At 34.7% G+C, this 21,842-nt stretch overlaps 2 protein-coding genes across 3 annotated transcripts; one reads left to right on the forward strand and one right to left on the reverse strand.

Moving 5' to 3' along the window:
• Positions 1 to 551: 551 nt before the first annotated feature.
• Positions 552 to 5,136, forward strand: LOC142617921 (calcium and calcium/calmodulin-dependent serine/threonine-protein kinase-like). Its single transcript, XM_075790893.1, has 7 exons — positions 552 to 1,393; positions 2,005 to 2,062; positions 2,183 to 2,293; positions 3,824 to 4,056; positions 4,351 to 4,558; positions 4,794 to 4,853; positions 4,940 to 5,136. Exons 1-7 carry the CDS (start codon positions 672 to 674, stop codon positions 5,114 to 5,116), a joined length of 1,569 nt encoding a protein of 522 aa, XP_075647008.1. The 5' UTR covers positions 552 to 671; the 3' UTR covers positions 5,117 to 5,136.
• Positions 5,137 to 6,449: 1,313 nt separating this feature from the next.
• On the reverse strand, positions 6,450 to 12,887 carry LOC142614457 (uncharacterized). Of its 2 annotated transcripts, none has more exons than XM_075786977.1 (5): positions 12,525 to 12,887; positions 10,660 to 10,740; positions 8,752 to 10,495; positions 8,464 to 8,668; positions 6,450 to 6,966 (listed from the first exon to the last, which is right to left on the reverse strand). In XM_075786977.1, exons 2-5 carry the CDS (start codon positions 10,678 to 10,680, stop codon positions 6,705 to 6,707), a joined length of 2,232 nt encoding a protein of 743 aa, XP_075643092.1. In that variant the 5' UTR covers positions 10,681 to 10,740; positions 12,525 to 12,887; the 3' UTR covers positions 6,450 to 6,704. The 2 variants fall into 2 exon arrangements, with proteins under 2 accessions (XP_075643092.1, XP_075643091.1); XM_075786976.1 differs by having other exon boundaries at positions 10,660 to 10,762; positions 12,525 to 12,662.
• Positions 12,888 to 21,842: the final 8,955 nt, after the last annotated feature.

A 21,842-nucleotide genomic window follows, 5' to 3' on the forward strand; every position in this document is an offset into this window, starting at 1 on the left:
GTTCATTCTTCAATGCATGTGTAAATTACAAATAAAAATAATAATTAGATTATATCAGTATTGTTATTATTTATGAGACAGTATTACTCGCATTCAAAAAGTTTAGAGACACAATTTTTTTCACAATTTTTTTTTTCACAAATATGACATGTTAGGATACATTCGTAATAAAAATGGTGCTACTAGTGAGGCTAGATAAAAGTAATATTACTCCAATAATAAATAAATAAATAAAATTATGGCCATAGGCTAAAGCTATTAACAATTAACAATATTCTATCATTAGGGCTACACTCATGCAAGTATTTGTAAATGTCAAATGAAATGAAATGCTGGGTGAAATAGCCAGATATGATTTATTAAAACTAGGGATGGAAACTAATAACACAACGTTAGATGATTACGTCTTTGTCCCTTCTTCTGCAGCTCCTACCCTAATACTTTATTCTCTAGTTTCCATCCAAATTCCCTTCATATTTTATGCTATAAACTAATGCAGAAACAATTCATTGGCCAACCTGCAATTCAACTGGCTCTTTCTTATCATTGAACCTACCTGTCCTTCTCCAATATTCCTTTTAGTCCCAACTACTAAGTTCTCTCATCAGTTTTCAAGATTCCATTCTCTCTCTTGGCTCTTACCAGGTTTTGGAGAAACTTTTGGAGTAACCATGGTACAGGAAACAATAAGACTCTCAGATGAGTACGAGGTTTCAGATATTTTAGGTAGAGGAGGATTCTCAGTTGTAAGAAGAGGTATAAAGAAGTCATCAAGCGGTGAAAATATCCATGTAGCAATCAAGACCCTGAAAAGGTTTGGCCCTTCTTCAACTCCATCATCACAGAATCGTGGTGCTCACAAAAGCATAGCTTCCTTGGGATTATTCCCAACATGGAAACAAGTTCCAGTATCGGATGTGTTGATCACAAATGAGATCATGGTTATGAGAAAAATAGTGGAAAACGTGTCCCCTCATCCAAACGTGATTGATCTATATGATGTGTATGAGGATCAGGATGGGGTTCATCTTGTGCTTGAGCTTTGTTCAGGTGGAGAACTGTTTGATCGAATTGTAGCACAAGAAAGGTACAATGAAGCTGGAGCTGCAGCTGTGGTTCGGCAGATTGCACAAGGGTTAAAGGCTCTTCATAGAGCCAACATTGTCCATAGAGACTTGAAGCCAGAAAACTGTCTCTTTTTTAACAGAAGTCAGGATTCTTCTTTGAAGATCATGGATTTTGGACTTAGTTCTGTGGAGGAAATCACTGACCCAGTTGTTGGATTGTTTGGTTCTATAGATTATGTCTCACCAGAGGCACTTTCTCAGGGATCAGTTACTTCTAAAAGTGATATGTGGTCTTTGGGTGTCATCTTGTATATCCTACTCTCTGGGTACGCACGTATGTTACTTTCTGATTTTCCTAGATATCTCCTTTTAAATATTATACAGTAATTGACACAAATCTTACAACTGTCAGACATAAATTAAAGAGTAATGTTCATGAATCACGATTTCTGTTCAATTTTCATGTGTTTAAATGTGTGTGCAACAAATATTTTCCTAAATTAAAAGTGATACAATTATTAGATTACAATATTCCTTTTATGTATGATCCTATCATATGGGCAACATGAGGAACCCATTAGATTTAATGTAGGTAGTCTTAGAGTAGATGTATTCCTCTTCTGCGATAATTAGTTTAATACAACACTCTAATAGCAGGTTCTAATTAGTTTAATTGATAAAATTTTTGTCATCAAATTATAGATTTGGAATTCGAACATTATCTTCACTAAAAACTAATTAGTATCTTTGACCTCTATATAAAAAATAAATAAATAAATAAATAAACAAAATTAACAAAAAGAAAAAGAAAAAAAGAATGCAATGCTATAATGACTTTGGTTTCAGTGGTACATATTTCTCATGAGAAATAAAGGTATATAAGGATTTCAAATTCTATTAATTTGAGGGATTTTAAACATTATTTTGTAATATTTAGGTACCCACCGTTCATTGCTCATCAGTCGAATCGGCAAAAGCAACAAATAATTTTGGCTGTAAGTTGTTTTCATTCAAAATTCTACATGACAAGATGATACTTTATTTCAATTTTTTTAAAATTCAGTATATATCTTGTTTGCCTAGCTAGTTCCAAGATAAAATGCTTTTGTCTGCAGGGTGAGTTCAGTTTTTATGAGAAGACTTGGAAGAATATTTCTTCATCAGCAAAGCAATTGATTTCCAGTCTCCTGACAGTTGATCCTCATAGAAGACCTAGTGCTGAAGAAGTATTTTTCTCTCTTCCTAGATTTAAGTAATAAATAGGCTGGTGATTTTCATAATGAGCCTAAATAATTGTGAATTAGATTGATTTTTAAATTAGGAAAGAGAATAAACAAAACATAGCACTTTGTTTAGTTCCACATCAAAAAGATTAGGGAAGAAAAGGTTAAAACTACTCTTACTTATATTGCAAAAAGCTTATAACATGAGCAGTGATGATTTGATTGATATCACATCCACAATGTAATAAATAAAGTTTAAAATATTTTTTCTATTTTGTGTTTAAAAGTTTATCTTCCTTTTTTTTAGGAGAAATTTGATGGTTATAATTGGAGAAGACAAATTTGAACCTCGAACAATTTCATTGAAAATACCAAAAGGTGCCGTTGAGTTACAAGTTTCTTGGCAAAAATTGACATACTAATTTATAAAGTTAATATAATAACTATTGCATCATTGTTACATCATTAAGGGAATACATAGTCTTATAAATTCCAACTGTATAACTCGAGGTTTTTTTTTTTCTTTTTCTCTATTTTCTTTTTTGGGCTAATGAGAGATTGACATTTCTACCCTATATTTAATACTTTTTTTTTCGAAGGATATATTTAATACATTAAGTTGAATTCAAATACTTGACTACATCAAACAATAAGATAAAATAATGTTATCTATTTAAAAATAAGTAAATTCAAAACAATTTAGTGTTTGAATTCAATTAGAAAACTGAAGGTACTGCACCTAAAATATTAAATGTTTTACCCTTATTCAAAATAACAATATTAATTCTTCACTTTCCAAACACGGATAAGCAATGCTTTCTTTCTTTTCTTTTCTTTTTTCCATAATTTTATTTATTAATAATTCGATTGCTAAGGAAAAGAAATATGAGTCATGAATCTCAATTGGAAACATTATAAGGTGCAGCTATAAGGCTCTTGGTGAAATAACACTTTTTGTCATTAGAGTATAATTATCAGTTTAGCTAATTTCGTCAATCATCTCCTTGGGTCTACATATAACTTTATTTGCTTTTTTTTTTTTTTTTTGAGAAAAAAAAATCATTTGGTAAACTCTAGTTACACATCTGGTGCACAAACGTTTCGGTTTGCGCATAATAAAGAACATACAAAACAAATTTTAAATTCTGAAAACTAAAATTTCAATTTTTGTTAATTAAAAAACTCATATTTAATTGTTTTGCGCGTCTTATTCATCTAACCTTGCACATGATTAAAATTATTTTAATAGCAATGAATCATTATGATTGAACTCCTTAATTAACTGGCAGCAATTTTTTTTTTTTTAATTAACAACTGGCAGCAATTTTTTCTACTGTTGTCTCCATGGTTTATAGTTCTATTCAAAAAAGCACCAAGAGATTGTTGAAATACTATTCAATATTCATTTGCTTGTTAATAATTATAATTCTATTCAAACAAGCACTAGAGATTTGTTGAAATACTGTTAATTTGTTTGTTAATAATGAAATTTAGTGCATACAAATACTAATGTGATAAATGTCTGGAAAACAGCTTCTGGATCATCCGTGGGTCATTGGTGATTCAGCCAAGCAGGATCAAATGGATGCTGAGATTGTTTCACGACTGCAGAGCTTTAATGCCCGGCGCAAACTCCGTGCTGCAGCCATTGCTAGTGTGTGGACCAGCACAGTTTTCTTAAGGACTAAAAAGCTCAAATCTTTACTCGGGTCCCATGATCTTAGACAGGATGAATTTGAGAATCTGAGGGTACATTTTAGTAAATTGTGAGTATGCAAATCCAACTTATACCTTGGCTTTTTGCCAGCAATCGATTGATGTTACAAATTACAGGTCAGTGCAGAAAAAAAATGGTCACATTGGCAAACAATTGCTGATAAACTTTATATTAATAATAATACCATTACTGCATTAAACCAATATGTACAATTCCATGACAAATATGAGCAAAAGGTAAATACAACAAAATAAAAGGACAAACAACTTCTATGTTAAACCAGTAATTCTTGCCTCAGAATAAATTGCATGAGCTCAATTTATCCTAAAAGGTGACAATGCAGATGTGCAAAAGGTGACAATGCCACACTGTCTGAATTCGAGGAGGTGCTGAAAGCAATGAAAATGTCGTCGTTGCTCCCTCTAGCACCCCGCATCTTTGACCTATTTGACAACAATCGTGATGGAACAGTTGACATGCGAGAGATACTTTGTGGGTTTTCCAGCCTCAAGAAATTACGAGGCGATGATGCTCTCCGTCTCTGCTTCCAGGTACAATTCATTGTTTTGATGATAACACAAAACATATAATCTAAATTTTCTTCATCTTGCTATGCTTTTCTTGGCTAGCAGATGCAACATAAAACATTTCTATGATAGAGAGAGAGAAGGCTAATTGAAACACGTTTATTAATGCTTAAACAGATTGGTTTCATATAATCTAGATGAAAAAGAGCCGAGGCATAAAACTGAGCTAATGATCCCTCTTTCTTTGTTTGGCCAACAGATGTATGATACAGATAGGTCTGGATGCATTACAAAGGAAGAAGTAGCATCCATGCTTAGAGTAATGCCACTTAACTTTTTCACTTTCTAGCTTGTGTTTCTATCTGCTTTAATATTGTATCATGATCTGTTGGTTTTGTTGAGCAGGCTTTGCCTGATGAATGCCTTCCAGCGAATATCACCGAACCTGGGAAATTGGATGAGATATTTGATCGGATGGACGCCAACAGCGACGGAAAAGTAACTTTCGAAGAGTTCAGAGCAGCAATGCAGATAGATAGCTCCCTCCAAGATGTAGTCCTCTCCTCTCTTCGCCCAATATAGCTTTCCCCACTATCCACTTACTGAATAGTATCAACTTTCCAATAAAGTTATGGATATTTTTTCCCCTTTGCTGAACTTTTATGTCACAGGAATCAGAAGACCGGTAATGAAATGAGATGAGAAGATAATGTACTTCTAATTTTTTACCCAAAAAAAAAATGGAACTGTTACTCTTTTTGGCATACTAAACAAGAAAAAGAGAGTGAAACCAGTATCAGAAAACTCAACCCCAGTTTCAAATTAATTTCATTTTTAAAACCCTTTGCGCTTAAAAAGTTGAAGTTGAAAAACTAGCAATATCAAAAGAAGAGATTTAAAAATTTTAATAATAATAAATAAAACTTTTGGTTGAGACAAAATCTCTGAAGCGTCCTTGCTTTAACTCCAAAGGAAGAAATATTTGTCCAATGACAGGCATCTTATGGCCAAAATTTTATCTCAAAAGTTTCATTATTGCATTGCATCTTTCATGCGGATTAAGTTTAGGCATTCTCTTGTGAAGGTAAAGAGACTACTCTGTGAAAACTGAAAAGCCAGTGCAAAAGCTCAACTCTCTTAATATAGCGGGAGAGGCCAAGGAAAAACCAGAATTCATGAAATAGGGGATACTGGTTCCACTCTCTTCCCCTATCTTGAGGCTACTGAAAAAAGGGGGGAGGGACTTCTGCAGGAAAAAATCAAACGTTTCCTCTAATGCCACTATGAAAGAACTCTTGCACAATGGCTTTGGTAAATTCAAGTTTCCACGGAAAATTACTTCTGTTGCTCCTAAAAAAAATTAATAATAATAATAATAATAATAATAAAAAATAAAAAGAAAGAAGAAGAAGAAGACATAATTGAAGATATGCGGACCAGTGTAATTTAAGTACACATTCCTCAGCTTAAAGAAAGTTAACTTAAAAGAAATTTCATTTCTGATATTCCAGGTGAGCCTGATACAGCACCATTCCCAGCCTTGTCGCATTGACAAGTGTCGTACTACAATTAATCATTTAACATTATTACAGTGATCTCAATAGCCTAAAAGGACAGGGTATGTAACTACATGCAGAATCACTCATGGAAACATCAGCATCAGTATTACGACAATAGTCAAGTCTAAAGAAAAAAAAGTGTGCAATATATAAATCTCTCTTTGGATGATACGTTGCCAGAAAAGATCCCATTCAAGAAATGTCATCAGGAAGGTACAAGATTAGAAACCTTCTTTTCTTTCCTTCACATATTCTTTCAAATTGTTTTCTACTTTAGCTTTTGCATTGAAGAAAGCTGTAGAACTTCATATATGATAGTCTAGCGGGATTGTATATAACATACAGGTTGTGTCATGTTGAAAGAAAATTGAGGCTTCATGGATAAAAGGGTATAGCCATATAGAAATGGCAGCTATCCCTCCAATAGCAAGCTGTCCCATGTCAAAACGCAAACTTGCAAAATTTTACTTTACAATTTCAATTATAAACATTACAAGACAACCATATCAGTAGAGCATACTAATGTGTAATAGCAAAGAAAGTACAACCACCAACCACCAAAAGATACCAAGCAATTTGAATCTACTATAAATTATCAACAACCACGTCCGCTACAAATCATCATTTTCATCCATACCTCTAGAGTCATCACTGCCTCTGTCATCTGTACTGTCATTACAATCATCAAGATCTTTTACTTTGTGACTCAGAAAAGTAGGCTCACTAGGGACTGTTACATCCATCCAACTAAGGTCCTCACCCTCCAATACTCCTGGATCCTCCACCCAATCGCCCATGTTGGCATCCATAGCTTCCATACATATAGGGTCAAGCATACCTCTTCTAATCCTAGCTTTTCTTGCTTCTGTTTGCCTGTTAGCACACACACAAGGAAAAAAGAAGCCGATGAACAAAGTTATAAGCAGTTGCAGCATAACACGTTCAGAAAATAATGGAAAGTGCTATATCAGGATAAAAGGACAACAAAATAAAATATACACTTTATATAGGGAACAAAAGAATTGTCTATCTTATTTTCTTATCCTATTCCATCTTTCAATCAACTTTATTTGATTGAAAGAGGGAAAGGGCGTTAATGAAGAGAGAGGGAGAATGAAAATAATGGCCATTCTTGGGAGCCAAAAAGGACATTCATTAGCCCCATTTCCTTTTTATAATAGCATTGCTAGCAGTTGCTTCTTGGGTTGCAGTTGCTTCTTGTACGAGTTTGGAGAGTTGCTTTAGCATGGTCTCAGACTTCTTGCAAAACCTTAGCTCTTTTATCTCCCCTCTTTGTTGCTCTTGTCAAGTAAGCTTGAAAGGATTGTTTTAAGATAACCTTAAGTAAATGGTAGTAAGTGTAAGAAGGAAGTAGGAGTTGCCAAACTATGGGCCTGATTAGAATGGTGCTCAAAAGATTACTGTTTCATAAAAAATAAAAATCTACAGTAAATGTGTTTGCCAGATTTTTATCTTTCCTCCATTTTCTAAAAACTATGAACTAAAAAATTTACGCTGGAAATTTTTTTTTTGAAAATGCCAAAAAGGTGTTTTCAACTGTTTCAGGAAATTCTTCTCGGAAACCGCTTGAAAACATGGAGAACACCTCCCTCAGTAATGGTAAACTTGTAAATATTGAGAACTGACGCTATGGACCCTTGTGGCTCCCTTTCTCACTTTCTTTGATTTCCCCCTTGCTTTCCATCTCTCTCTCTCTCTCTCTCTCTCTCTCTCTCTCTCTCTCTATGAATTTGTAGGAGGTGGAGAACCATAATCCTTTCTTGCAAGTCACAGATCTTACAGAGAGAGGCAGGTTGATTTTGTAAAAATTCGAGTCACAATTAAAATATTAAAAGATCAAACTAAGGATGATGATCTCATTTTCTCCACCTTGTTCTGTACATTTTTCTCTCATTTACATGGTAGACCTCCCTGGCATAAAACCAAATTGATTATCCGATGTACCTTGATAAATGACAAAGTCTTGCCAGCTTAAGTTTTGTGGCTGCATTTGTCATTTTTTCCATCATGAGAATAGGAGTCCAAATAATTCATGAGTCTGAAACACCTCACCGAAAGCAAATTTTAAGTAAAAGGTAGAAGACGCCACAATGCATGACAAAATCAAGTGGTTCTTGTAAGAACTTTTTGGGTAAGTTATCAGTGAAAAGAAGACTTGATCAATGACTGAATCTGATTATAATAATCAAATGTCAAAAATTAACTAATGACTCGTTGTCACATAAAGTTCATGACATGAATGTAAAATATGAAACAGAAAGGACCAATGAAACATCTAGAATCCATAAGTACTTTGGGTCCTATGGTATCATTAATATACTATCAAAAAGACAGCCATTTTTTGTTTACCTCTCTTGAAGGTGCAAGTTGAAATGAACAAATATGAGGTCATTCAACCTCTGATGCTCCAACCGGTTCCTTTTCTTCAAATGGATACGTTCAAACATGTTCCAACTCCTCTCACATCGGGTGATACTACAAGTTTGACTTAATATCCTGACAGCTAACCGCTGTAAATCTGGGTAATCAGATGCATACAGTGACCACCAAGTAGCTGCAAAACAATACTTTCTCATTATTATTTAAATATGTGCCATAAAGGACTGGAAACTTGGAAAAAACAACTGATAAGATCACCTGGAGCCAATGAATCTCGACCACGTAATGCCACAGGTCGACCAAAATCCCCTACAGCTTCCTCATAGAAATTTATGTTGCTTGTAATCATAACCTGAGCTGTTAAATCAGGCTCTAAGGTTTCAATGCAATCAAGTAAGCCTTTTTGGATGACTTTGTTAGAGGAGAAATTGGGGTTATAAAATATGGAGGGGTTCAAGTAGTAGGCAGCTGCATGAAGCGGGCTATGAAATTCCTCCTGCCAAACACGATCGATAACCTCTAAATATGGCAAGTACTCAGATTCCTTGTTGTTAAAAGCAACAATGATGCTTTTCTTTGCTTTTTCTATGGCATCATATATGTATCCAATAGATGGCTTCTCTCCACATTCCATAAGCTGTAAAACAGAAAGTAAAGGCTTTGTCACCTTTGACGCTTGCTCACACATTGACCAGAAAAGTGGCTCCACAATAATCTCTGCCACCTCAAGTCCTGCCCTTTGCTTAGATAAAGTTGACTGCATCCAAGTAGCTCCAGTAAACATCTGGTGAAGATGGCCCTTCAAAGAGACAATGCTTTGCAGTGTCAGAAAGATAGAAGCAAACCTGGTGGTTGCAAGTTGGATAATATCTCTTCCACCTGTTTTCTTCCTCATTAAATTGAGGACCCAAGCATTGTTATATACAAACTGGGTTACCTGTTTAGCCTTTGCCAAAACCTCTTTCATTACATCCATTTTTCCAATTTCCTCAAGCATTATGTCAATACAATGTGCTCCAGAGGTAGTACAGAAAAAGGTTTTGTATTTTTCCATTAAAAGTTTTCCTGCAGCTTTAAAACTGGGTGACGTATCTGTTAGAAAATTGATAATATTCTTTTGCCCAACTTCTTGAACAACGCCATCAAATAAATTTAAAAGTGCCTCGGGAGAAGTGATGTCTGTCACAGCAACAGATTTTAGGAACACAGTACCCTTTGGACAATAAACAAAGAAGTTTATTACCGTACGACCGTTTCTGTCCATCCACTTTTCAACCATTACTGAACACCCAGTCACCTCCCAAGACTTTCTCACTTCTTCACCATATTCACTCACATCCTGAACACTCCTTTTCAGCAATCTACCCCTCAAAGAATGATAGGAAGGCATCTTATAACCAGGGCCTACAGCAGCAATTGCATCAGCCATCTCTTGAAAATACTGTGAATTTGCAGCAGTAAATTGTATGCCTGCATCGTACAAAAATCTCGCAACAGCCATATCCGCTTCATCCATGCTCTCCTGGGAAGCAAAACTCTGGTGTATCGGTTGAGCAGCAATAGGTGCAACAGTTGAAAAATGTTGCTTCTTCTGTCTCTTAGAGCGATTGAAAATTCTTTCCACAACCTCTTTTCCCCTTTTCCTTCTAGTGCCTCGAGTAGAAACTATGTCCTGAAGCCGCACCACATCGCCATCATCTCCTTCTTCCTTACCCTGAATAAATGACATGGAATCCTTGCTACTTTTCGATCCTTTCTGCCTCTTTAATCTTTCCAAAACTTTAAAACCTAAATGTTGTTGCATCTGTACTTTAACATCTTCAGGTACTTCCTCACATGGAGATACATTCCCTCTTTCCCCAGCTAAATGTTGCTTCAGTCTAGAAATTCCACCACCAAGCATAATTTTGTGACAGTATTTGCACTTTATCTTTTGGCGACCACCATTTACCATAATTCCATGGGCCCAACCAGGATCAGAAGCTCGGGGGGGTGTTAAACCCTAGTCAGACATGCAAAGTCAACAGTTAACATTGCACAGAGATAACTACAGGAATACATTAATTGAAATTTGCATATGACAAACACTTAAATTTCAAGTTCTAAAAATCTAGAATGGACAAATCAAAAGCCAGAAAAGAAATGTGAACAAATATTAGCGCTTACTTGATTATCCTTGTGTTGCATAGTTGAGAAGGCGTCAAAACTTAAAAGACTCTTGAGTTTCCAACATCAGCTGTTAATACTCTATTTTCAAGTCACAAAAACGCAACATGGAAAGCATAATCAATGAGAAGAGAACAGAAGAACACCTAAAAGTAAATCAGTTTTAAGGACTCAGCAAAGACTACAGCCGATAAATTTGCAAAAGTTGTGAGGAATGAAATTCATAAATTACATTAATGAGAGGGGACCATAGAGGATACTGAGTCCAAAAATTTGAAAGATTTTGTCACTATAAATATAATTACAAAGTTAAAAGTAAATGCATATGGACAGCTAATCTAAGCCAGGCAGTGAACCACAATTCCATTGAAGGGCTACACTTTGACTGCAAAATCATGACTTAGCATAAACTTGAGATTATATGTTAGCTCCCAGGGGACTTGTGCTTTAAACAAGGTCTGACTCTTGGATGTATTCATAAGCCTTCCACCATTTACAACATGAATTCAACTGGGATAACAATGGCCTAAAATAATCATCAATGTATTTCTAACAAATTCGTTCTGGTCGGTCAACAGAACAGAAAATGCTTTAGATCATATGTAAAATATGTTAAAATCATAGATGTGTTCTTTACGGTTCTTAGTACCGTCTAATTCAAATGGAAAAACTGAGTTAGAGATGTGAGATTATGACCAACAATAACCAAACGTACTTTCACCATTTGAATTTGAAGAAACCAAACACAACATAGAAATTAATTACTTTAGATCATGCAATTCATATCATTTTGTTCCAAATAGTGTACAAATTACAACAACAACAACAACAAAAAAGTGTACGAAGTCAATGTATAGCAAAGGTATTTTATGTTTGCTTTCTTTGTTCTGAAATAAATGATAATTTTTTTTTTTCTTTAAAATGTCCCAAAGATCCCAAAATTTAAAATTCCTTTTAACTTTTTTTACCATTTCTAACAATCAACTAAAGCTTAATCAGTAATGGGCCCACCAGAATTACGACACTATGAAGTCTATGTGAGTTTCAATTAGCTCAACTAGTAAAATCTTTTGTCATTGACTAAGAAATTTGGAGTTCAAATCCCACCTAAACTAAAAACAGTTGGTGTTTTGGCCTGATAATAAAAAGTCATCATCAGAGAGTGGACGTCATACGTTGAAAATCCATATGTTTACTCCTTATAGTCAAGTATATAAGAATTCAAAAAACCAAACATAACAAAGCTAAGTTTAGTTCATCTCAATGACAATAAGATACATCAATACTCAAAACCATAAAAAACAAAAAATAAAAAATCTGGATTTATTTTTCTTGTCAGATAAAATATACAAGGCAGACCAAATGCTGTGTTAAGTAAACTTGACAGTGTCCCCAGATTTTACAATTAACAAGAAATCCAAAATATAATTTTGAGTTGAGTGAACACTTCAATTGGGGTGTCATACCCGTGTCATAGAAGTGTCATACCCGCCGTGTCAAGTTATAATTTTTCAGAAATTACTAGTGTCGCTGTGTCATACTCTTACTGGTATTGTTTCACAGCAAATTTCACAACTGTTTGATTATTAATTCTATCGACACTACTTTATTATCCACCATTACCAACTAGAATTATGCTGTGTTTAATGTTTTGGGTTCTTTCATTTTCTCAGCATCCAAACAGGGAGTGAAATATAACTAGTTCAACACAACAGTTAACAGAACAGAGAGAATAAAAGTTCTGAATAATTCACATAATTAACTCGGAAAAAAATTTTAAAAAAAATAATTCCTTACTACGATTCATCTAAACTAATTTAAACGATTTAATTTTCTTGATGAATTGTAAAAAAAAAAAATCTTACTCGGAAATTTTCCGAATTCCGGTACGATACTTGAGTGCCGAAATATCGTGATTGTTGTCCGAGACATCAGATCCGAAGGTCGAGACGGAACGAAGAGAAAAGTCTACAGGAGCGAAGAAACTGAACCGGTACAGGGAACGTATCGGAATAGATCGGATTTCGGAGAGATCGGAACAGAGAAATCGGTTTTTAGAGAGACGAGCGAAATTTGGAGATAAAAGGTACGTTTTTTAGAAGAATGGGGGGATATAAGAAAGGGCGTGTCCGCAATTATCGTTTCGGGTTCAGATTTTGGAGAGAGATAACGAACGTGTCTATTCTCTATGATGAGATGATCACTTGTTTTTCTTTGCAAATTTGCAATCATGGGTTCTATGTTGCGCTGCCGTTTCGGTTCCTTTCACGGTGTCACGTGCCACTCACCGTTTAGTCATGTGATTTGGGTTTTTTTTTTTTTTTTGTCAAATATTTAGTTTTTGTAAAAAAAAAAAATTACTACTGAAAGATCTCTATTTGAAGTTATTTAGTTATATAGCCTCCTTAATTTGACTAAAATCGAGTTTCAAGCAAATGGGTGCTAATGTGAACCGTCTGATGTGGCATTTTAAATGAAAACTTCTCGCATGAAACTCGAGTCAAACATAAAACACATCTGTCTCACCTCTCTCAGTTTTAAGTTTTGGATGGAATTCGAATTTATTGAACTCTAGTTTCACATGGGATATTTTATTTTAAAATGACACATCAAATGATTCACATAAATGATTATTTGCTTAAAACTCAAGTTCATTAGAGCTTGTTTGGATGGGATGAAAACTGAGTGGGACCCACGATTGAGCATCTGTTTGGAGAAGTTTTGAGTGACTGTTTTCATGACTCAATTACTCAAAAAAATGGATGTGGGTGATGGAAAATGAAAACAGGTTCTGGGTGTTTTCAAAACTTGAAAACTGAAACTCAGTGGCAATATGGTAATTTCATTCAACTTATGGAATCCACAGCTTTGTCTGGTCATGTCATGCCAGTGCAACCAACGACTCTCTCTTTCTCAGACTCTCTCTTCTTTCTTTTTAGTTTTCTTTCTTTCTATTCTCCTCATTTCTTCATTCTTCATTTTATCTTCTACACAGAGCCTCCACCGATCACTCTAACTTAGTTTCTTCTAGCTCTCCACCGAACCTCCACTGCTCCTCCACAAACCACCAGTTGCCTCTACCACAAGCCACCACCACAAATCTCTTAGTTCAAGCTCAACCAAGGAAGGGTTGAAAATCCTAAAATCTTCCTTCGCCATCAATTGAACCAACGGATCTATGATCTAAAGATTTATGAGTTTGGATTTGCTATGTTTACGGGTTTGAGTTTCCGGTGTTGGTGAGGGAGTCGCAATTTTGAGTTTTCGATCTGTGTTGATGGGTTTGAATTTTTGGTTGTGATGGAGGTGGGTTTGTATGGATGTTGGTGTGTTTGGCCGTTGGTGGTGGTGTTGTTGATGGTGGCCGATTCTGCTGGGTTTGCTGTTGATGGTGGCCGATTCTGCCATCACCACCACAACTGCCCATCGACCCTCCAAGGCTGTCCACATCTGCCTACCATCGCCACCAATCACCAGAGATGAGCCGAAAGAAAAGATCAAGATCTAGGTTTGATTTGGGTTTGGTGTTTCTAAGTGAAAGATTTTTGTTTTGGGTTTTGGGGTTTGTTTCAAAATGGGATTTGATTTGGGTTTGGTATTTCTAGATTTGGGGCCATGGCTTTTGGGTTTGGTGTTTCTAAAAATGAAGTTTTCTTTTGGGTTTTAGACATTGTTGGTAGGTTTCTTTGTTTTGATTGTGAGTTTGAGTTTTCTTTTGGAAAATCCGTACAAAAATGGAAGAAAAGAAAGTAAGAACTGAAGAAATGAAAGAGGCTTGAAATGAAGAAATTATTGAAAGAGAAGGAAGAAAGAGAAGGGGCACACGGGTAGGCAACCACCTGTTTAGACCCAACACAGTAAATGGGTCCCACCATTTTATGCAAAATTCTGCGTTATAGATACCAATATATGAAACCAAACAAGTTTTATTTTAAGTGAGTGAAAAATAGAGTTTGAGTAATGAGTTATGAGTGATGAGTGATGGATGATGAAAACTGAGCAATGAGTGATAAGTGACCATTTTTTTAAAACCAAACAAGCTCTTAACGTTCTACTTGTTTCACTATAAAACATTTTCTGTAAAATATTTTTCAGCATTTGTTAGTGTTTGTTTTGTTGTAAAATGTTGGTCAAACTAGAAACATTTTCTAGTTGACCAGTAAAACTCAGTGTACAAGTGTAAAATGTTTTACGCTTAAAATAAGCGTAAAAAATTTTACATTTTGGAAAAATCTCTCCTCTCTCACAAACCATTCTCTTTTGCACAACCACCACCCACCAGAAGCGACACCTATTATCGATGTCACCCACTACCAATTATGATCCAGTTCTTTAGCTTCGAAAAACACCCTTCAAAACCTAGATTGAAGAGATTAGAACCATTTAGTGAAGAGATCTCCACCGGCTCTGAGATTGTAGAGTTGGATTTTTGGAGGTCAGATTGCGGCAAAGCGTTCTTTTTATGTGTTGAATTGCAATGAATCTAGTGATTAAGAGGTTTTTGAGTTTGATGGATTATGGGTCTCAATTGTTTGATGAATTTTGGGTATGGTTTTGCATTATCGACAATGGTGGGGTGATGGTGGCTTGACGGAAGACGTCAGTGGGTTGTTTGATGGATTTTGGGTATGGGTTTCATTTTCCGACAACAAAGAGTTGATGGTGGCTTGACGAAGGCATGGTTGTTTGGATGGGTTTCGTTGGTGGCTTCTTGGGATAGATCTAATTCATCTAAGCGTTCGTTTGAGAACAACCTATTTGGCTAAAACTAAAAACTTTTTGCTGAAAGTACTATAGATAAAGGTAAAAATTAGTTAAATAGTATAATGAAACCCATGAATAGTACCAAAAAGTGCAATAGGACCCATGAATAATAGCAAAAATAAGCTGAAATTTTCAACTTGTCCCAAACGCACACTAAATGTGGCATTCTTTTTTTTTTTTGTGACTTTGGATTCACCGATGATGCTTCAATAGCTCCAAATGGACCGAATTAGGCTCTAATTTGGTTGGATTTGCACTGATCATATGGATTGTGAGAGAGTAAAATGTTTACATTTTACTTCAAAACAAACACTTGAAAATGATTTTGTGATGATTTTTCAAGTATGTAACCAAACACTATAAAATGAAAATGTTTTCTTGAAAATATTTTCAATGTAAAATATTTTACAGTGAAACAAACAAAGCGTAAACTTGATTTTACCTAGAACTTGATTTTAGCAAAATTAAATTTCAAACAAAACGATATAACTAAATCCCTTTGGGTAGAGTTTTTTTTTTTTTTTTGCAAAAACTAAATATTTGGAGGAAAAAAAAAGTTCATGATTTGGGCTACAAATAGTTCTCTTAATTTCATTTCATATTTTTTTAAAGAAAAAAGTTTAGCTACAAACTTGATTGTAGCTAATAATTAAAAATTCACTTTTAAGAAATTCATCATTCATGCTTTTAAAATTTTCAAAAGATTAAATATTAATAGCTATGCCATCCAATTTTTTTTTACTTATTATTAGCCATGTTTTTTAATTTAGAAACTTAAACTATGCACTTTCAAAATAATTCAATTCAAAATTTCAGATTATAAATATGTGATGAATGGTGTTGAAAACAAGAAATGTTTAAATGAAATGATTTTATGTAGATTAGGAAATAGGTTTATTTAGATATATATTAGATTTATTTAGATATTTATTAGCTGCATGATGCATCTCCCTAAATAAATAATTGCATGGTTTGAACAGTATCTTTAAAAGAATGCAGGATTGAATATGAAAAATTTTAAATTAGTATGAAATTTAGTTTGAATATATCTGCTCGTTATGTGGTTTGAAACGAAATTTATCTTCTTCTTCTTTTTTCTTTTTTCTTTTTCAACTTTCCTATTAACACAAGGGATTTTTTTTAAATCTTTAAGGAAAATGGAAAATTTTAAGTACAATACTTAAGTATTGTTCTTTCGATTCTCCCTCTTAAAATTTAGTCACATGGTAATACTTAACTAAAAAGACAAAATTTAACTACAAAATTAGTTATAACCTAAGGCTAGTAAGCTAACCTTACTCAATATCTTTTTATTGAAAGTAAAATTTTGATAAATTCACCATTTGATTACATCTTCTTCTTATATCCTCCATGCTTTCAAAATTTCTAGAAAATTAAAGATCAATAACTATGTTAACAATAAATTGTTTAATTTCTAGAAAATTAAAGATCAATAACTATGTCAATAATAAATTGTTTAAATTGCATGTTTTTAAAGTTTAAAATTATAGTTAAAATATAAGCTTATAGATCATATAATAAATAATATTCAATTGACACAAAATTTGACATGTGTATTGAGAACGTAAATAACATGCAATTCAACGGTTAGATTTTCACAATATATGTAGTAACGTTTATTTTATTGAGTAAAATTGTAACCTTATACTGTGGGTTCTAGTTAGCTCAACTAGTAAAGTCTCTAATGGTTGAATAAGAAATCTGGGATTCAATCATCGCCTACACTAACACTAAAAACCGATTAGCGTCTTGGTTCGATGATAAAGAACTATCATCATATGGCTAAATTTTAATAAATGAATTAAGAAATAACACCTAAATATTGTACCTAAGGGCACATTTGGTAGGCTATAACGGTAATTATATAGAAATAGGAATAGATATTATAAGGAATACAAAATGTTGTAATGTAATGCTTATTACTATTCTTTTTTTTTTTGTGACAATATAATAATAGAATCCTGAAGACAATGGAATGAAAATATTTTAAATCAAACTTAAAATATATTTTAAGAAATATCTTATTTATATAATTATATTTCCTAAAAAATAATATTTTTTAAATTTGAAAGAGAGATTCGTTATTTTTTATGATTTTTTATTTTCATAATTGTTATGTGCGTATGGAAAGTTTGTTTATTTAGAAACATATTAATTGTAGAAATTAATACACTTACTGAGGAATATATATTACATACCTTTTAGAGATGAATAGTTATTCCTCATTTTAAAGAATAGTTATTCATAAGGAATGATTATTCTCTATAATAGAAACATAACCAATCTACTAAATAACTAAACCATGGATATAATTATTACATTACAGTGCCTATTACAGTCTACCAAACATACCCTAAGTTTTGTTCTAAAGAAAAATACATTAGAGATTTTTATGCTACATTATAAGTTCTTGGTTGGCTATTATGGGAAATTTTAATGGATACCCTAAGCACATTGTTTTATGAGATATTTTTAGAAATTTTTTATAAAAAAAAAACAATTAATTTTTTAACAACTTTTTATATTTACCTTAAAAGTAGTATCAAAACTTTTTTTTAAATAGTCCAGTAACAAGTGTCCCAATGACACCCATTAATAGAACTCAGTGTGGTGGGCCTTTTTTCCAACGACTAGCTAGGCTGCCTCCTGCCACGCTATGCCTCAAAGGTTTTGAGTTGGAGAGTCAGGATTGACTTAGCTGCAATACACCCCAAACCGACTTGTGCACAAACTAAGGCCTCTTTGCTAAAACTTTGGTAACATGCTCATGGTAGAGAGAACTGTTACAAAAAAGTTATGGCAGGCAAGTGTAATATAACAACAATGAAAGGAAATATGCCTACTATCAGCAGGAAAAACTAAATGAAATAAAAGGAAAAGGCAATGCAGCAATATAAATGCAATATAAATAAGGTGGAAATAATAAAAGGGAAATAACACCAATGCTTTATCAATAAAATGAAAGAATAAATGATCAATCTGTCATGCTTGGTTGCCTTATGAAGTTAAGTCCAAGAAGGGAACCACTTCTTCAATGTGGGTAACCTCACGGGAGATCCTGCCACGAAAATTATCCACTTTGAAAGAATGGGTCTAATTGCTTTATGCTCAAATTCTTTAATCCTTACTAAAGGGTAGGCTTTTAGAGGGAAGGCTTTTAGAGGGAGAGAAGGGATTAGCCTATCGGTGCATGTCTGCTACCACTCTATTGTCTACTCTCTGTTTTTGCTTTCTAACTCTTTTTCTTTCTCAATTTTCTGCTTTGTTTTTACTCTCTTGTTTCGTTGTTCTCTCTAGTGTTGTTATGTTTTCTGCTGCCTTCTTTTTCCATGTTATTGTTCCATGCATGGCGGAGGACCCTTTTATACTGTTTGTTGTGATGATTTTTTACTATTTTTCCTCTTAACCGCTTTTGTCTGGGCATGGGTATCTTTCCAGACCACCCACTGGTCTGTCAGCTTCCTAGCCACCACCACTTACCTGTACTGGTCGTGCCACATTTCATTACCAGACAAAGAGTCTTATTTTATTTGTTTGCTCGTTGTGGCATTTCCATCCAGATAAGGGTGAGATTCTCTCTCACTATCCCTCATGGCATACACCTAGTGATTCCAACTCATCTTTCCTTATTTTGGGTAGTATGTTATCCTAGCAGGTCATTTCCCCCAAAAGAGCTTGAGTAGGAACCCCATAATAGGTTTTCCCCTTCTCCCCACCGCCAGACCATACTATCTCTTACCTCTGACCCATGACCCACCACTCCTGTATTGGCTGGGTACCGGTTGGTGGTGCCTGAGCCCTGTGCGTGCTCCACTTCCATATATGTCCATGGCTTGCTTGCTACTCATGCGTTTGCCATGACCTGAAGGCTCGTCTGTGCATTTTTCTGCTCATTCTTGACCTCTTGTGGCGTGAATGAGTCTCTGAGCCTTCGTTCCTTATATCTCAATTCCTTCCTAGGCTAGGCCTTGCCTGATTATGGGTTTTTCCTTCTCTAATCCGTTCTTTACCACTTTTGCGAGTTTGTTGGCACTTCTGCCATGCCATCATGTCATTCCTGCTGTGCTATTTTTTGACCCATGCTTGCTGGGCTTGTTGTATGCTTTCCCTTTGTTTAATTCCAGTGGCTCAGTATTACCATTGGGCTAATATTCATGCCATTTTGGGCTTCCTTAGCCCATTCCATCCTTTTGGGCATCCTCGGCCCTTTTCCTTTCCTTGGGCATCCTCAGCCCATTTTCTTTACTTGGACATCATCGGCCCATTCCAATTCTTTATTCCCATGGGCCTTTGCTAAGTCTTTTGGGCTTCTCTGGCTCAATTTATCATATCCTTTACTTTTGAGTTTTATGGGCTTTCCCACCAACCCCTTACTCACTTAATCCATTATTTCAGGTCTCTTTGGCCCATTCTTGCTTGCTTTTTATTTCTCATATTGCTCATGGGTGTACTACTTCTTTCTCTAGGCTCATTTGGGCCCGCTTGCTTTCTTTGAGGCCCACTTATTATTTTCTAGGCTTATGATCCAATATTCCTGCCATTCGGGCTTAACGGTTTTCTTCTCAATTTACCAACTATTTTCCTCTCATATTGTTGGGCTTCATCCTGCCATTGGGCCTCCTTGCCAAAGTGGGCATTAACACTCAGTTATCATTATAAGTAATAAACGACATTTAATGGGATATCTTTCCTAGACGATTGTCTAGTGCGACAAGTAGTCATGCCCTTTATTCAATTTTCCATCAAGATTTAAATTAAACTTTGCATTTTGAAAAACAATTCAAATCCATAAGCATGTAACAAATGCTGTCATTAATTGGAAACAACTAAATAAAACAATAATATATAATTTACATTTTGATCAAAAACATAATATATAATTTACATGATTTCGTTTATTCAACATGTAGGGTCAATGGGCCTAGGAATATGTGTTTGGTTGGTCCAAGAGTATTTGTTGGGCTAAAGGCCCAATCCAAGGACACTGAATGGTCTGAAGATGTGAGAATGTCAACCCATGAAGCAATACTAATAGGTAAAGAAGTGATGTCTGATCAAGTGTATCCAAGAAGGCGGTCTGAGGAAGAGTATGCCCTTGGCTATGTAAAGCCGAGGTAGGAGAAAGGCTAGTTAACGTCCACAGACAATATTCTAGAAGACCCTATAGGTAAGGGTAAACATGGTAGATATAGAAGATAAGAAGAAAAGCAGTGAAAATATCTAAGATAAAGCTGTTACCACTGCCACCGCATTGAATGCTCTGCAACTGCTTCTCCGGCCGCATTAATGGGAAAGTGATGCCTAAGCAACAGAGGTCAGCTTTACAGCTGCCTCCAAGGACTTCAGGGGTGGTGGATGGGACAAGGATCAAAATCAGTAATCTGATCCATACATGGAAGATGGGGAGAAGAAGGTAGAGGATATAAAAGGAAAAGGAAGACGCTCAGAAGAGGGGATCGGAGAAAACAGAAAGAAAACACTGTACACATCACTATCCATAGTTGTAATCTATCTTTGAAAAGAGATAATACAAATCATCTTCAACTTGTGTCCGAGGATAAAATTCTTTCACATAAACAGTTCCTTGTGTGTGACATTGTAATCGAGCTCATCATTTTTTGTTATCTAACATCACGGAACCTAGATTTCAAGCCCACTCTCTACAAATTTCATTGTATTGGGCTTTTTATGCCTATCCCCTTCTCACTGTGGGGTTTGGGTGCAAATTGTGACCTTACACAACACTTTTTTTTTATGTGTAGGTATTTCTCTTCAGAGATTATTCAAAGAGTAAGACCAATACACTCAATATTCAAACCTTCAAAGAACGTATACAATTTAGTTATTTTGGTACGTACATAATTTTTAAAAAAATGTAACAATTCTATAAATTTAATGCATATAATTTTCAAAAAATAAACACAATTTTTTGAAAAGTTGATATTTTTCTTAACAAATTTCTAAGAGTTTAATAACCAAACCTTTAAATAATTTACACCATTCTATATAATTCAATTTACACAATTATTTACATTCAACAAACATAAAAAGTTTCTTTGTCTCTCGAAGAAAGCTCTCTTTAGCTCTCTTTTAGACAGTAGAATAGGGGGTCCCTTCCTTCATAGAGGTGCTTTAGTCTTTCTTTGAATTAACAATGTTAGTTCAAAGCTTGTGGAGTTCCTCTTTTTCATGGGATTCGTGGGAAACAGTTTTTGTGTTTTGTGTCAAATATCTCTATTTTCTTTTTTTGCTTCCAGCTACCATGGATGACTTAACTTCCAATTGGAATCGTCTTACCCTTTCAGATAGGGAGGGACCAGGTTGCTGTCTTGATGATGAATTGAGTTCCCAAGAGTTCTTCTTGGCTGCTAAGTTTTTAACTAAGAGGGCGGTCAATG

The sequence above is a fragment of the Castanea sativa genome, chromosome 11 (genome assembly GCF_040712315.1).
Source record: "Castanea sativa cultivar Marrone di Chiusa Pesio chromosome 11, ASM4071231v1".
Taxonomy (NCBI): domain Eukaryota; kingdom Viridiplantae; phylum Streptophyta; class Magnoliopsida; order Fagales; family Fagaceae; genus Castanea; species Castanea sativa.